The sequence below is a fragment of the Pelobates fuscus genome, chromosome 12, assembly GCF_036172605.1.
Source record: "Pelobates fuscus isolate aPelFus1 chromosome 12, aPelFus1.pri, whole genome shotgun sequence".
NCBI classification, from domain to species: Eukaryota; Metazoa; Chordata; class Amphibia; order Anura; family Pelobatidae; genus Pelobates; species Pelobates fuscus.
Genome location: NC_086328.1, coordinates 13,435,949 through 13,453,157, shown reverse-complemented (window position 1 = coordinate 13,453,157; position 17,209 = coordinate 13,435,949). Strand labels below are relative to the sequence as shown.

Genomic DNA, 17,209 nt, shown 5'->3' with positions numbered 1-17,209 from the left:
ACTGGGGGGGAACACGGCAATTCATGCTGGAGGTAACACGGGAGGGAACATGGCAGCTTACATTAGAGGGAACACGGGAGGGAACACTGAAGGTAACACGGCAGTTCATGCTGGAGGGAATACTATGTAAAGGGGACAGAATTGCAGAGGAGGGTGTACCACTGATACAATGTGTGTCGTTAGTGACTTTCATGGTTGGAAAGTAACATTTCTCTATGTATGTGTCTCAAGTAAGAGTGATTTGCAAAGTCCTGTTTGATGTTCAAAGAGTTAAACGTCAGAGTCCCCCTGTCACTCTAGCTCTCCGTGCCCTGACGCGTGTCGCAGGGAGCAATGGCCAGCGCACAGGCACTGAACGCTGGGACCACACAAATCAGTTTTCCTATCAGTGCTCCAGAAATCCATTAGCTATTTTTTCCTCTTCTCTGACTACTGCTGTATTGTTTATTAAAAGCAGAAATAAGACACTCTCGGCGGTAGCGTTGCGTTCAAGTGGATATGGCCTGCTGTGAGATTGGATTGTTTTACACTTTAATACCTGCATTTTTATGAATACAATTACAGCAGGAAAGGACTGCAACAGCTGTGCTTTCCCCTTAATTCTCCAAGAAAAAGGAGTTCAGCAAGTCGAGGTCATAAAAGAAAAATATGCAGTTATTACGAATCATACTGCGCCAGAAATCATGTTATCTATTTATATATTGATATTCCCACTGAGTTTGGATGCAGTAGTTCTTGTTTTTCTAGCAGGTTCCTACATATGAAATATATCTGAAAGAGTGAATTTGCTTCTTACCTGACTTGGGGACATTTGTAGGTTTATGTGTCCCCATATGACTATTCTTCTGGGGACTGGAGGGGTGTGTGTCGTACGTGGGCAGGGAACCATATGGAGGAGGCCAATGCTAGCCTCGGAGACCCATCGGCAGGTTTAAAAGGGGAGCCGTCATTTTCAATTATTTGTAATAATTAATTTACTTTTCCTGTGTACTTAAAGGATAACACAAAACACCACAACCATTACAACTCATTGAAGTGGTGATGGTGCCAGGAGTGCCCTAGTGCCCACCTCACCCCAAATCAGCAATTGTGAATAATCAAACTGTTTTAGAATAGTTTGACTTCTCACCCAGGGTTACGCATTCTTAAACATCTTGATAACTTAAAATGGCAGGGGGGTGGGGTTCTGGAAACTTCTGGCACCATAAGTAATGCATCATGCTGTTGTGGTTATAGTGCTTGAATGCTCCTTAAAGGACCAAATAATAGAGTTACAGCTGAATTGAAGGCATTTTTGAAAGTTGTTAAATCTAGGCTCGCAAGTACTGTAGACTCGCAGTGAATGAGCCCGTGGCTGTCTATGGTTACTGGTCTTTTTGGATTACAAGCCATGCTTTAGTTTTAAATAAGTTGTGTTTAATACAGCGTACCATTGCCACGGTACTCGCAGAAATGCAGAACGAATTTTGAAACACAATGGCTGTCTGTGCTTGTAATGGATCCCCTATACCAGTGTTCCCTCCGTGGATCAAACGGTACCGGGCCGCCCAGGGGTGTGCGAGCCTGCCGGCTAATGCAGGGCTGGCATTGCCCAAGTGCCAGCCCTGCAATGTGCCTGCGGACCGGAGGGGAGATCAGAGATCTCCCTCCCCGGTCTGCAGGCACATTGCTGGCAGCCGGCAGGGGAGTGAGAGAGGACCCGGAAGCTCTTACCTGCAGCTCCTCCGGGTCCTCCTCTCGCGAGATTTGGAGCGTTGCCGCGGTAACCACGGCAACGCTCCAAATCTCGCGAGAGTGAACTCTAGCCCTGTAACTGGGCTAGAGTTCACCTCACCACCACCGGACCACCAGGGATTCCCCACCGGACCACCAGGGACTAAGAAATGTCCCCCCTCCTCCCAGTAAAGGTAAGAAGGGAGGGGGGACATGAATATATTAATTTTAATTAAATACATTTTTAAAAAGCCTCCTTACGCCCCATACACACACTGCCCACACACACACACTACACACACTGCCCCACAAACACTGCCCCATACACACTACAAACACTGCCCCATGCACACACTACACACATTGCCCCACAAACACTGCCCCCATGCACACACTACACACACTGCCCCATACACACACTACACACATTGCCCCACAAACACTGCCCCATACACACTACACACATTGCCCCACAAACACTGCCCCCATGCACACACTACACACACTGCCCCACAAACACTGCCCCATACACACACTACACACATTGCCCCATACACACACTACACACACTGCCCCACAAACACTGTCCCCATACACACACTGCCCCACAAACACTGCCCCATACACACACTACACACATTGCCCCATACACACACTACAAACATTGCCCCATACACAGACTGCACACACTGCCCCACAAACACTGCCCCATAAACACACTACACACACTGCCCCATACACACACTGCCCCATACACACACTGCCCCATACACACACTACACACACTGCCCCATACACACACTACACACACTGCCCCACAAACACTGCCCCCATACACACACTACACACACTGCCCCACAAACATTTCCCCCATACACACACTACACACACTGCCCCACAAACACTGCCCCATAAACACACTACACACATTGCCCCCATACACACACTGCCCCATACACACACTACACACACTGCCCCACAAACACTGCCCCCATACACACACTGCACACACTGCCCCACAAACATTTCCCCCATACACACACTACACACACTGCCCCACAAACACTGCCCCCCACACACACACTGCAACTCTCACACACACTGCCACCCTCACATACACACTGCACCGCTCACACACACATACACACAATTTTGAGTCTATGTCTTTATGTGACTGTGTTTGTGATTTTCTGACTATGTATGTGTCTGCGTGTTTTTTTTAATATATGTGACTTTGGGTTTTTTTTGTCTTATTAAATCAAAACAAGTGGGCCACGGAAAAATTATCAAATGTTTACCGGTCCGCGGCGATAAAAAGGTTGGGGAGCACTGCCCTATACCACCGAGTATATCTGCGGTAGTTCTCCCAGATCCCCAGTGAAGCAGTGATTATAGCTCCCAATTCCCCAAACATCAGCCTAGACTTGATGATGGGTGGTAATTAATCTTTAGTAGTGTGTGTGGAACTGCACTCACTCCCATAAATCTGAAGCCAGGGTGCTTGCTGAACCGGAATCAAACACCAGATTTCCAAAAATTTCAAAATTTCAAAAAATTGAGAAAGACCTTTTGGGGTCGAAACGTTGCTGTTGTGGTTCCTAATAAAGTACCTGTCTTGAAACAAGGAGTGCCTGGACCTCTACTACTTTAGGGTAGAAATTTATGTCTTTAATCTGGCCAACTGGCCCACTTATATACAAAATCAGGAGGCTGGAAAACACATCCAGAACACTCCCACAGCACACCCACAAAATGGTTACAAATTACAGAGTCAGCATGACTAGGCATAAAATACAAAATATCAAAAACACAGAAATATACATAAAACATATAGGAACCCCCATAAATATTACATCCCCGGATAGCTTGGATCTGAACGCCCAAGTTGTCCAAATATCGCTCAGATCCCACGAACACAATCGAATTGCCACCGGGGTAAAGTTTACTGACCGCACACGAGGCCTCAGCCCAAATCAGTTCCAGGGATTCAGTGGTAGCGGCCGGTCACTTCCAGGAGTTCCATACGAGTGAATTACCGAACACATCCTCTGGCTTGTTGGTAGCGTTTGTTGTATGGTTCATACGAACAAACCTACCGAACTGCGCTCTCCTGACATGTGTGGATAAAAAGCAGGCACTCGTCAAAGTTCAATGGTGTTCGGGAGTACCTGTGTCCAATTGTAGTTCCATGAACTCGACGACTGAACACCGCTGCCTGCATTCTTGTGAACAAGATGGCCAACTCAGTTCCCACGTGTTTATGCATACAAACGGCGGCCACCCAGCCGAACAATTAGAAACCTTGATGATTGAGGTATCAGGAGAGGTTAACAGGGGTTAACAAGCACAGTGGTAATCCGCAGTTCGTGAGTCTTTTCGGTTCCCAAACAGTACAAATAAACCCCACAAACCAAGTTTTTTTACAGGTCCTTTCCATGGCCCATAGTCCTGGGGCAGGAAGCTAGCTCCCTCTAGGAGCTCGTGGCGAAGGCAAGTTTGTCACAGTTCTCATTTGCATCTGAAGTTAGGAACTCTGGGAAAGTTGTGGAAACAGGAAAAAAAAAAGTCCGACTTGAGATGTGTCGGTGATGCACAATAGTAATTTTTCTACTGGCACAGTAGAATTTTCTCATGTTTGGTCTCATCATAATCCTTCTGGCACCTAGAAATTCACTACTTTGTGTTAAACCGAAATTGATTGAAAATTGATCAAGACAAGACATATAAAGCTTTCAAAATGCTATATGATGGTGCATGGACTATTTCTGATGACAGATCAACTTAAATATATGTTTTCAGTTAATACTGTCCTATTAACCATAAATAATTGCATCTCTACATGACCGAGTCCCTGACAAATTACTGGCCAACAGTTTTAGAACTGGCTTCAAATAGACTTCTTAATTACCGAGCCGTATTCCTCTACTAGAGGTTGTATGTGATCATGCATGCAATTATATCTACAGACTCCTTACACTGGTTTAAGATTTTTATTGCAGATTATGGATCAGACACGACCTTAGTGATAGGTAGATCAAGGCTCTGTAAATAGTGAGCTGATCCCTTCAAATAAGTTCACAGAAGTTCAGTCTGATCACAGAATGGCTAACCACATCTTTAGGTAAATCACTCAGTGACAAACGAAGTACCCGTCACCCTGAGAGTCCTTATTATCGTATAAGTAATCTTTAATAGTGGTTAAACAAACAACCAGGCATATTCCTAGTTAAATTGCCTTTCCTACACCCTTATTTACTACATACATCCAATTTTTTGTAAATAATATTATTAATTGCGATGAGCTAAAAAATTCCATAGAAATATTACTTTCCAAATGACCTGGGTGGTCCACTCCCAAACTTGTGCCTCTGTTCCACCCTCCCTCTTTCTTGAGAAAGAGTAGCGCATTGCGTTCGGCAATAACAAGTTGAAACAATAAACATTAGCAATAGTGAGACATTAGTAATAGTGAGACATTAGTAATAGTGAGACATGGAAGAAATTATCGTCATAGAGGAATAAGGAACTCAGGTTCCGAGATTGACGGAAGGGTTTTAATGGCTTTGTGATTTTCGTTATAATAAATAACACTAAGTAGATTTCCTTTGAGCAAACTGTTCATGTCCTTCAACCTGCTCATATTTGTATATTTGAATGGAATTGCAATTATAAAGATGTTTTTTTTTTGGCTTGAATTATTGTTTGTTGGCACAACATGTCAGAAAGATGTTCATTTTTTTATGTTGAATATTGCAAAATACCTTTTCAATAATAAAAACAAATATGTGAAAAGAAAGATGTTTGCCGATGCCTCTGCATGTACTATGCACAATAGGACTATTCTATGGCAGAATGTTCTTCAGCAAATGGAAGACATATATTCACATACAAATATGGCCCTATTAACTATCCCTACTCTTACTATACCATGCAGATACATTATACAAAATTAATTCTCACTTTTTATTAAAGGGTTCCTTTCAGGCTCCTAAAGCCCTTCAACTTGCTTTTTTTTTACACTAACCTTGTTACAACTCCCCCCCCCCCCCTCCCTCCCTCTCCAACTGTCAATCAGATAATAGGTTATGTTACTTCCTGGTTTGGTTAGCTCAGTGGAGACAAACTCAAGAGGCAGAAAATGCCCAGAGCACCTGCCTTGCAGAGACTTCTCATAGAGCTGCATTGGGAAGTCTGTGATTGGACAGTCACTGAAAGTCTGGGCGGGATTAGAAGGGGAGGGCTTATGAAGGCTTAACATAAGATTAAGATAAGATCTGCAGCTTTTGCAAACTATTTTTAGCTATACCACCAATGAAAAATGCATAGTTAAATTAATGCATGTTCTCATTGGGGGTATATTTGCTAAATGGTGATTTTTCTAAAATTTGTTATTTCCCACTAGTGTGTATTTTAGTATTGTTCCCAAATACCGGTATACAGATAGGGTTATCCATAAGCCATGGACTATTGGAAGCACCGGAGTACTGGTTTGAGAATTGCTGTTGTACAATATTTATGTTATCAGTTAATTATCTTTCTCTTTCTTTTTACAGGTCACCAAGATGTTAGCAGTGGTGGTGATACTCTTTGCTCTTTTATGGATGCCCTATCGGACCTTAGTTTTAGTCAACTCCTTCATGAGTAACCCATACCTGGACGCTTGGTTCCTTTTGTTTTGCCGCATTTGCGTCTATGCCAACAGTGCCATCAATCCTGTGATTTATAATGTGATGTCCCAGAAGTTCCGCACCGCCTTCAAGAGACTGTGCAAGTGTGGGCATGAAGACACCCAAAGGAGGAGTATGTACATGACCACCAATAGCTACAGCATGGTTCGAGATGCAAACAACACTGGAGCGGAGAAGAAAGACAAGGCTGTCCTACAGAAACCTGCGGTTCTAGCAAAACAGACCAGCATTGGAGGAATTGAAGGAGAACTTTACTACAGCGTCGTTTAACCTATTTCTTTTATGATCTAAGTTGTGGTCTGTGTAACATTGCAAATGTGTTGCTGTTAAGTGGGAACATTCCATTCCATCTGATGTAGCGAAGCCAACATTTTTATGGCAAAATCAAAGAAAATGTCTAGTGGTTGTTCATTGTGTTCCCGTGCTATATTACGCCAGGTTGGCCAATGCCATGGAAGTGGCAGGTGAAGTGGTTAATTGTTAAAGCTTTGTTTGTATCATTTTGTGTGCAGATAAGGCCACAATCCTTAATCCCTAAAATTAGGAGATTATCTTCATTCAACCACCAAAGTGGATGTCATTTATTTATCAAATTACAATACATGCCAAATCTTATTTTTAAACGGCAATTACAGCGGCCATATCTTTAAAGTATCAACGTTTTTTTACCTGGCGACAAAATATATGGGGTTCACACAGGAGACACCAGACCGAAAGAGAATAAACCTACCATCACATGGCATGTTAGTGTCTATGAATAGTAAATAATAATATAACTAACTGAGCCATTGACGTCACAAAAATGATTTTCTTAAAAAAGGTTGTTGCTGTTGTTTATACCAGCAATAGCATGTGTAAATTAAGCACATTATATGTCAAAATTAACCATCACAATTTGAGTAATAAAAGCAGACCTGCCGTAAGTATTTTAAGGATTTGTACAATGGAGAACATTATTAAAAAAAATTAAAAAGAAGAAAATATTCGGAAACTTGTTCAGTTTACATGATATGCAATTTTTTTTGTTTGTGTCATTTACTTTTTTTGAGTGTATCGTGGCATAACCGGAATTTTAAAAGGCCTTCCTTCAGTGCAACAGTTACCAAAGTTAAGGCCAGTTATAGGTGTTGAAGGCTATATACGTGAAGATCATAGCTCGCTCATCTTTTGTCCTATAGAACAATCTTGAAGTTGCATCATAGCAGTATGAATATCATATGGTACAGAAGGAGCTGAGTCACAAATAAATCATACTACCATATTTTCATATTTAGAACAGTTTGACTCCTTATCTTGAGTCTGCGGGCACCGTTCCCTGCCTGCACTACTTCTTTTGAAGAGCTATACAGGGCTTAGCTCACTGGCTGAGATAAATCAGCTGATGCTCTCAGCCAATGTGCTAGTCCTGCACTGCTGGGCTTATATTAGTAAAGCTACTGCCAGCACAACCACTACAGAGAGCTGTAGTGGTTACGGTGTTTAAAGTATTTTTTTTAACATTTATTTATAGCTAAACGTTCAGCAGTAACACTCAACCGGATCTGATCGCCCACAAGGAAACTTGTTCAACCCCAACTATTTGGTCTTAAGTTTTGCTCTTCGGTGGTAAATCTATGTCAACTCACTATTTAGTGAATAATTCCCTTGCACCATAGCCCCATTGTTGTAATAAAGCAGCTTGCTGATTTTGACAATTGTATGACAGTATTTGCGGAATCAAAATGCGTTGTGTTTTCAAGTTAACATTCACCACTCAGCTCAAAAAGTGTCCCTTTAAGACAACAAAAAAAAAACCCAGCAATGCAATGACAATAATGAGTTGAATTCTCAAAGCTCTGTTGACCTCTGCTTGTAAATCTGCACCCTTTAATGATCTGTGTGTGTAGGTATTTTCTGTGCTACGTGTCCTGATGTGATCCAGTGATTACATTATCTGAAAACAAGTGTTTTAAGAAATTTAAAAAAAATAAAATAAAAGATTAAAGTCCTACTCTGTTTATTTTGGTGAGATAGTACTGGATTTATAACAACAATTGAATAATGCATGATCTCGGTGTGTATAACAGGTTATTGTGACAGTACGACATTGGACAAAGAGGCACCTTTAGAACTTTTTCAATTTCTAAAGCTGGAAGAGAACAAAATAGCTAATAAAAAAAACAAAAACCTAATTGTATCATAAATCAAAACACGATGACTGATAAAAGCATAGTGTGCACAACCGGAGATGGTTTGATAAAAAAAATTCTATTATACAAGAACAGTCTTTTTTTTCTGTTGCATTTATTGCTTTTTCTTTCTTTTTCTTTCTATACCTCTGCAGCAAAAACATTAGTCTGTGTATTGACTTTTTTTTTTTTTTATATGTAGTTACTGTAGTTACCATTTTGTATTTCTTCAAATATGTGATATGTATCGGACTTAAAATATAACTGAAATAAATGACCAGTGTTAAATGGAAAATGAATCCTAAATGGTTGTATGTGTTTTTTGTTTGCTGTTTTGTTTTAGATAATCCCAGGTAATGGGTTTTTTATGATAACAAAAACACGTCTATCTCGGAGTATAACCCTAACACGCCGCGTTTAGGATCACAAGGAACGGACTAAGGAAATATAAACATCTTACCGGGCCTTAGAGTGGCAGGACTTAACGTTAAACAGAGTAAAGCGTAGTCGAAGTACAAGCCGAGGTCAGGGTAACCGAGAGACAGCGAAAACGAGAACTAGCCAGAGTCAGGTACACGGTAATAATCAGAAGATCAAAAAAAAGAAGGCATGGGTTAAAGAGAAACTCAGAGTCAGGAACCAAAGCCAAGGTCAATACCAGAATACAATACACTATAACAAAGAACGCACTAAAGGTTACTGGGAACAGAAACCCCAATAGGGCACAGAATCTAGGGCCAGGTAAGTTTAAATATGTTTATTGTTAATTTGATTGGTCTATGTCATGCCTGCACCCCAAAATGTGCGTGAATAGGGGCGACGTGGGCCAATGGGAGCCGAGCGCAAGATTAGGCTCCCATTTCCCCTTTAAAAATGTGCTTGTGACACGAGCAGTGTTCCCAATACTTTATGGGCCGCGCGCCCGATCAGACTATTCGGTGCGCGCGTCCCCTAGGAGCCAGGTGTGTTCGAGCCGCACGCAGTTCGCCTGGAGGCAGGACTCCTGCCGGCATGCAGACTGGGTAAGTACCGTTACAACTTCAAATGCCATAGCTATAGTAATGACAGTGCTAAGTAGCTGTTCATGCAAAATTACATTTACAATTTTTGCTGTTACTTAATTTTCTATTCAATCTCTGGGAACCAGATGCCACTCTCTCCTCTCTGACATAATTTAGGAAAACATCACTTCCTTGTTAAGCCATACAAGTACTTGTACAGTGTGAGTATGTACTACCTGATCACCTCCACCACTTACAGGAGCATTGCAGTGAGTGCAAACACTTCACACAATTCCCTGCCCGGCTCAAAGAGTTGCTCAATCAGATGGGCAGTCAAAGTGCTGCCTGCAGAGCTCATGGTGTGAGCAGATTCTAATGCTACTAAGTAGGAAAACCCATTTACTCTACAAAAAAAGTAGGAGTGATAAGTATAAAACCTATATCCACCCTATCATAAAACATTAACCTATGATACAGCTGCTATTTTCATCTAGAGATCAAATCCTATCGATAAATGCTCTTCTTTGTTGCCCCGGTAGCAAACTGCCATGGGCGCAAGGTTGGGGCCTACTTACCCCCATACACAAACGGCAGTAAGAAGCTTCATTCTGATCACAGTGGACAACTCACTCAGACATGAGCTTTGAAAGGGCATACTCCAAATTCTGCAGTCATGGGACACACATTCTAGAAACCAAATGTGACGGCTTACAAAGACATGTGCACACCAAAATGGCCAACTGTGAAGGTCATGAGGCCTGTAACACAATCTCTGGTGTCAACAGACTGGATGCTTTACAATCACCCCCAAACTGAGGGGTTATCATGGCTCCACCAGGAGCTCCAGAGGTTTCCATACTAGCTACTAAACAGGACATTCAAAACTTGTTCATAGACATTCTGAAGTTATTTGCTGCATGTGACAAACCCTCCTTACCCTGGACGTTTGCCACGAATTCCTGGAGGAGTGTGGAAGCTAGCCTCCTGCTCACCGACTATGGGCCATATATCTTGTGCCAAACGTAATACTTTTTCCTTCTGTTCACAAGAACTTTCCCTGGTTTGTTTTATATAGTTCCCTGAACAGAAACACTTTCCCTGCGATCGGTAGATAAATCTACCGAACACCAACCACTCCCCCCTGGCTCATTAACTACAAAGAAACCATAGACCTAAGTGCTCTCTCTGTGTGGCTGCCATTCAAATAACTGAACCATGTGCCATGTGCTAGAGAAAACTGTGGCCATCTTGTCGCATGAATGCAGGCAGTGGGACCTGGTCGAGTGTCTGGAACTACAAGTAGGGCAGTCAACCGCATGAACACTGGTGAAAATATACTAACGCCTGGTTCTTTCAGCGATAAGTCGGGAGAGCGCTGTTCGGTAGGTTTGTTTGCACGAACAAGGCGAACAATTGCTACCTATGAGCCAGGGAAACCATTCACCTTTTTGTTCGGTTTGGAACTCCCGAAATTGACCGACCGCTATCACTAAAACTATGGAACTAATTTGGGCAGACGCCTCATGAGCGGTCAAAACTTTACCCCGGTGGCAATTCAACTGTATTCGTGGGATCTGGGCACTATTTGGACAACTTGGGCGCTCAGATCCAGGCTATCCAGGGATATCATATTTGTGGGGATTCATATATGTTTATTATGTATTTTCATGTGTTTTAAAATGTTATGTCTTTTACGCCTAGTCATGCTGACACCAATTTGTAACCATTTTGTGGGAGCGTTCTGGGTGTGTTTTTTTCTGCCTCCTGATTTTGCATATAAGTGGGCCAGTTGGCCAGATTAAAGACATTCGTTTCTACCCTTCATCAAGTCTAGGCTGATGTTTCAGGAATTGGGAGCTATAATCACTGCTTTACCTTGGATTTGGGAGAACTACAGTGGATATAATTAGTCGGAGTATAAGGGATCCGTTACACTGCAGATATAGCAGTTGTTAAAACAGGGATCAAAGCAGTTACTGATCATGTCAGAGCCTTAGATGAGGACATCTTGGACTTACACAACGGTATGACATCTTTGAAGGACTTCCCCCAAAAAGGTTATCTTTAACAGGGTATACAGCATTAATCACCACAGGCAACAGCATCAGTATGCTGTAATGTAATAACCTTTTACAAGGCAAGACTGCATACGCAAGTTTACCAAGATCTCACCAGAGTTACTCTACAATGGAGAAGAAAACTTCACACAATTAAGAGCCAATTACAGGAGACTGTTATTATAACTTACATCTGGACAGCCCCGGGATTTTTGTTACTCACAATGGAACTGTCCTTAAAATATTATCTCCACAGGAGGATCCGACATTTCTTGGGCCACCACCACCAGATTCCTCAGGACCTACCACCAAATGGACATGGGACCTATCAAGACTTTGTACTTACTCTGATCTGGGGACTTGATTCCTACAAATGAAATTGGCTCTCTTGACTCAGGAAATGTATTATATGTTGATATATTTGGTTGCATTCTATTTTTATAAATTACTAGCTGCTTGATCTAAAGCTGTACAGACAGCTAAGGGCTCAAGTAACAACTTAGAGGCTTCCTGCCACAAACAGCTCCATTACCTGGCTTAAATAATCCACCCCCCTCCTCCCAAAAGCAATCCCCATGGTTAGGGGTAATCGTTTCATTGACCCTACTTTGTACAATGAAGAGTATCCACCGCGCATACTGTAGCTAAACCTATACTCCTGTACATGGAGGGCTCAAAGGTAACTCAACTTGCTTTATTATACTTACTAGATACTTGGGAGGTTTAAGTACAACGATTTTGGCACAGCATTTGTAAAGGTATCCTGACACTTCCCTTAAAGATATTGATGATCCTTCTAGTTGTTAAGCAGTTGTTCCTCTTATTAAGATGTTAAGTATTAACATACAAGTTTGTCTTTAGACCACCCTCCTTCATATTGAAAGTAATTTATTTGTACTTGCTAAATGATAGTATATGTTGCCCTTGCGGCTATATGTATCTTCCACTGAAACATGATATATATATATATTTTTACTCTTTGAGAATTGTCATACCAACCCCACTATACTACATCGCTAATGCATACAATGATTGCATCAGATATATAAAAAACAAACCCTGCACCATCTCTATGTATACATGTTACTTTCTCCTAATTAAAGCAAATTATAGCTACAAATTCATCAAATGTTTTAAATAGGCAAAACTGCAATATCAAATGTGTTTTATCACTCTTATTTTTATTGCTGTGAAATCATTAGCATGTCTGTGCTTTATAAATCTCTAGAAATTGAAAAATAGTAATGAGACGCATGAAGCTGATAAATGTGTGAAGCGGATAATAATAATAATCACACTACACCTGAATTTTAAGTTTTGGTTATGCAGTTACATAGGCTGAAAAGAGACATCTGTTCAAGTACAGCCTTTTTCACAGCGGTTTTTGCTGTTGATCCAAAATAAGGCAAAAAATCCAGTCTGAACCACAGTTACAGCGATGTAAAGGTATATACGTCATCAGATAGAAGACCTAAAAGTGGTGAGCAATGAGAACGATCAGTTGTGAGGATAAAGCAACTATTATTAGGGTGAATGTAATAAGGAATAGTCAACACTAGACATGTTATATGGGAACTGGATTACTTAGACTCAATAAAACAGTTACAACCATATTACGTAGACAAGTTGAGCGTCCAGCTTAATAAACCATAAACAGATTTAAATATAATAACTGCAGTTACTTTGGCACATGAAATAGAATTAATGAAAATGAAAAGGTAAAATAACCTGAGAGTGGGGGGCCACTGGGGTAACGTGGGAGAGATACTGAGCAGATGTTAAAAAGACAAAACCAAATACTGGCTACCATCCCTAGATGATGGCCTGTTAACCTACTCCAGCCTCAGGTACAGCTTTAGTTAAATAAAATGGGTTTGAACCAACATAGAAGCAAGTCCAAAACAGTCAGTTCTACCAGCCCCAGGTCACTTCTTGAGCCAGCATCTGGCACCACAGATCCTGCCAGTTTTTGAGCGGAAATCGGAGCCCAGGGAGATTTCACAGAAGGCCCATCCGTCACCAACGAAGAACCCTTCCGGATTTTGGGCTGCAATGTGTAGGTTTATCCCCCGAACCTTGCTTCCTAGGTATGTGGCTGCAGCGACCTGTTTCGAGTGCCGTAATGGAGGCTGTGAGTGGTTGAGGGCTCTCCGCATTTCACTGGCGCAACTTAGTTCCATCTTGTTTGCGCTGTTTCAACTTGTCCCAATCTTGAGAGCAGAGATTGTCAAATGCTTCTATTAGATTGTTAGTCTGCAGACTTAGCCATTTGCACAGTGTCATAGAGGTCAGTGCAGATGACACCTTAGGTTACAGCTATGAAAAGGTATCAATGGCGGTTAGGTAGAGTATCTCCAGGTGATTAGCATCAAATCCCCCCCCCCCCCATTGGGAACAGGAATAACCCCCACGGGTCCAATTGATTGGGTACAGGGCACTAGCGTGTGGATTCAAGGACTCAGATTGCTTTAGGCTGGGAAATCGGCCACCTCTCCCCTCCACTGTGAGCACTAGGCCTCTGTAAGCTCGTCAACCTCTCCACAATGTACGAGTCGTGTCAAAAATTGGGCAAAGTATCTACAGACTCTTAACCCCTTAAGGACCAAACTTCTGGAATAAAAGGGAATCATGACATGTCACACACGTCATGTGTCCTTAAGGGGTTAAAAAGAACACCAAAAGGCTAGAAAATTTGCTGTATTAATACCCCAGTAAAAAGGGGTTTTCTCACAAACTGGAAAATAGAGAGAATTGACAAGAGAAATGCAAATGTTATGTAAAAATACTGCTGATACGAACCTTATGGAATATGCTGAACACTCCATATTATATAAATCCAATAATAATTGCTAGGATTGGCTGAAATGTATCAGTTACATTTTAGTCTGGATAGTACTTTATGAAGAAAGCTGCAAACTATAGTATGTATATATACATATATATATATATTTTCTGTATTTAATTTAACGTTATAGCTACGTAATGCAAAAAAAAAAAAAAATAACAGTGTAGAGTGTCCCTTCGAATGGGTTTTAGATAAATCCATTGATAATCATTTAATTTCCTTTTGTCTACATCAGTTAAGTACAGAGAGACTCGGCAATATGACATTCCATCACTTAAATAAAATCTATTTATCATGCTACTAATGTATGTCTCAATATGCATCTCGCCTCTGTATTTCTATGCATTCATGGACAATTGCCCGTGTTTGAGAGACGTTCAAAAGCTCTCAAGGAACAAAAGAAACAGACGCAGGCCCCAGATTTCAATCACTTTGTATCCATCCTTTTCTACCTATCGGCATCTTAAACCCACTTGGGCATATATTGCTCACTCACGCGGATGAGACGACCCATCTTGACGGCTCTCTCACAAAAGATTATACTATGCTCAGTATACAAATATGTCACGTCATTGTAAAAATAGACAATGTATGTTTGCTTATCTCATTTTTTTTCAAAAGCCAAGAAAAAAAAACACAAACAAGGCATATCAAAGAGAAAAGATTGTAAACAATCAAATGTTAAAGGTACTTTGGTAGCTAACTGGTAAAAAATATGCAAAAGTTACACATGTGGTTGCCAGTTACATCCGGGTTCATATATTCAATAAACATTAAATTGTAGTGAAAATAAAAATTTGTTTCTGTACAGGGCACCTAGTTTTGGGTAAAGTTTTGAAGAGATTTTTTCAATGTGAAGGCCAAAGGATAGATTGGGGTCTAGCAACATACCTAGGTATTTAACCCCTTCAGGACAGAGTCAATAGTTCTGATCAAAACAAAATGTAAACAAAAACTGGAATTTGCGCTATATGTCTGTTCAACCGTAATTCGCCTCTTTCATATTAAGTGGTCCCATACTCATTATATATCATTTTGTTCAGGAGAAACAGGGCTTTCATTTATCATAAACTTTTTATATATGAAACATAATTTATTATGAATAAAATAAAAAATTTGTAGTTCCGCCTGACATTTTAGCTGTACATATCATAATACTGTTTGCTTTTACTACAATAAAATGAACATATTTGTATTCAGCAAAGTCTCAGGAGTACAACAGTATCCCCCATTTACGGTGTTTTACAGGGTAAAAGTTACAGGGTAAAATATAGCACATTTCAGTCTTCAGTTTTTTTCACATTGAAATTTGCCAGATTGGTTACGTTACCTTTGAGATCGTATGGTAGCCCAGGAATGAGAATTACCCACATGATGGCATACCATTTGCAAATGTAGACAACCCAAGGTATTGCAAGTGGGGTATGTCTTTTTTAGTAGCCACTTAGTTACAGACACTGGCCAAAGTTAGTGTTCATATTTGTTTTTGTGTGAAAAAAGCAAAAAAAAAAATATTTGGCCAGTGTTTGTGACTAAGTGGCTACTAAAAAAGACTAGACATACCCCACTTGCAATACCTTGGGTTGTCTACTTTTGCAAATGGTATGTCATTATGGGGGTAATTCCTGGGCTACCATACTGTCTCAAAGGCAACATTACCAAACTGGCAAATTCTGAGGCAAACAACCAAACTGGCAAATTATAATGTGAAAAAAATGAAATGCAAGCCTTATATTTGACTCTCTAACTTTCCAGAACACCATAAAAAAATCTGTACATTGGGGGTACTGTTATACTTGGGAGACTTCACTCAACACAAACATTAGTGTTTCAAAACAGTAAAAGATATTACAACAATAATATCGTCAGTAAACGTGCCGTTCGTGTGTGAGAAATGCCAAAAACACTTTTACTGAAAATATCATCATTGTAATACAATTTACCATTCTGAAACACAAATATTTGTGTTCAGCGAAGTCTCTTGAATTAAACAGCATGCCCCATGTACAGGTTTTATGGTGTCTTGGAAAGTTACAGGGCTAAATATAGTGCTTGCAAATTAAGTTTTCTGCACTTTCTGCCTGGGTTGTCAGGCACGTCAATCATATTTTAATTAATAAAATCACATAATCATGTTAAAATATTAATTAAATATACAAAAAGTGTGTACTGTAACGTTAATCCAAGATAGCATTTATGTGCTATCCCTCCTTTTTAGCTTATATTGCTCATACAGCCGTATCTGCTATTTTCTGCTTTAGTATTAATTAAATATACACATGGAATTTTAATAAATATTATATACATATATATGTATTTAAATTTTACGTGTATACTTATGTAATTATTTATGTAATTATATGTATTTATCTATATATATATTTGCGGTTATTTGTATTTTATATATAGATAGATATATATAGAATGTCATTCTGTGTGTATTTTGTTACCGATATATATATATATATTAAAAACAAAATACAGTTAGAATGAAATTACATATGTAGATAGAATTTATTTTCATTTAAAAAAATATTTTATTTATTTATTATTGTAATTATACATATATAAATATAAAAAATATATATATATATTATATATATATATATATATATAATATATATCTCATATATATGTAACTTCATTCTAAGTGTATTTTAATACTAATATATGTACTTATCATAATATTAAAATACACTACGTATGACGTTACATATATATAAGATGTATACATATT

The 17,209-nt window shown here is 40.0% G+C and overlaps 1 protein-coding gene across 1 annotated transcript in view; it reads left to right on the top strand.

Moving 5' to 3' along the window:
- LOC134578743 (thyrotropin-releasing hormone receptor-like) overlaps window positions 1-8,370 on the top strand; it is a 30,606-nt gene extending 22,236 nt beyond the window's left edge. Inside the window, exon 4 of the mRNA XM_063437768.1 lies at window positions 6,267-8,370. Coding sequence (XP_063293838.1) covers window positions 6,267-6,671 — 405 coding nt within the window. The 3' untranslated portion in view covers window positions 6,672-8,370. The remainder of the gene's footprint in view (window positions 1-6,266) is intronic.
- Window positions 8,371-17,209: the final 8,839 nt, after the last annotated feature.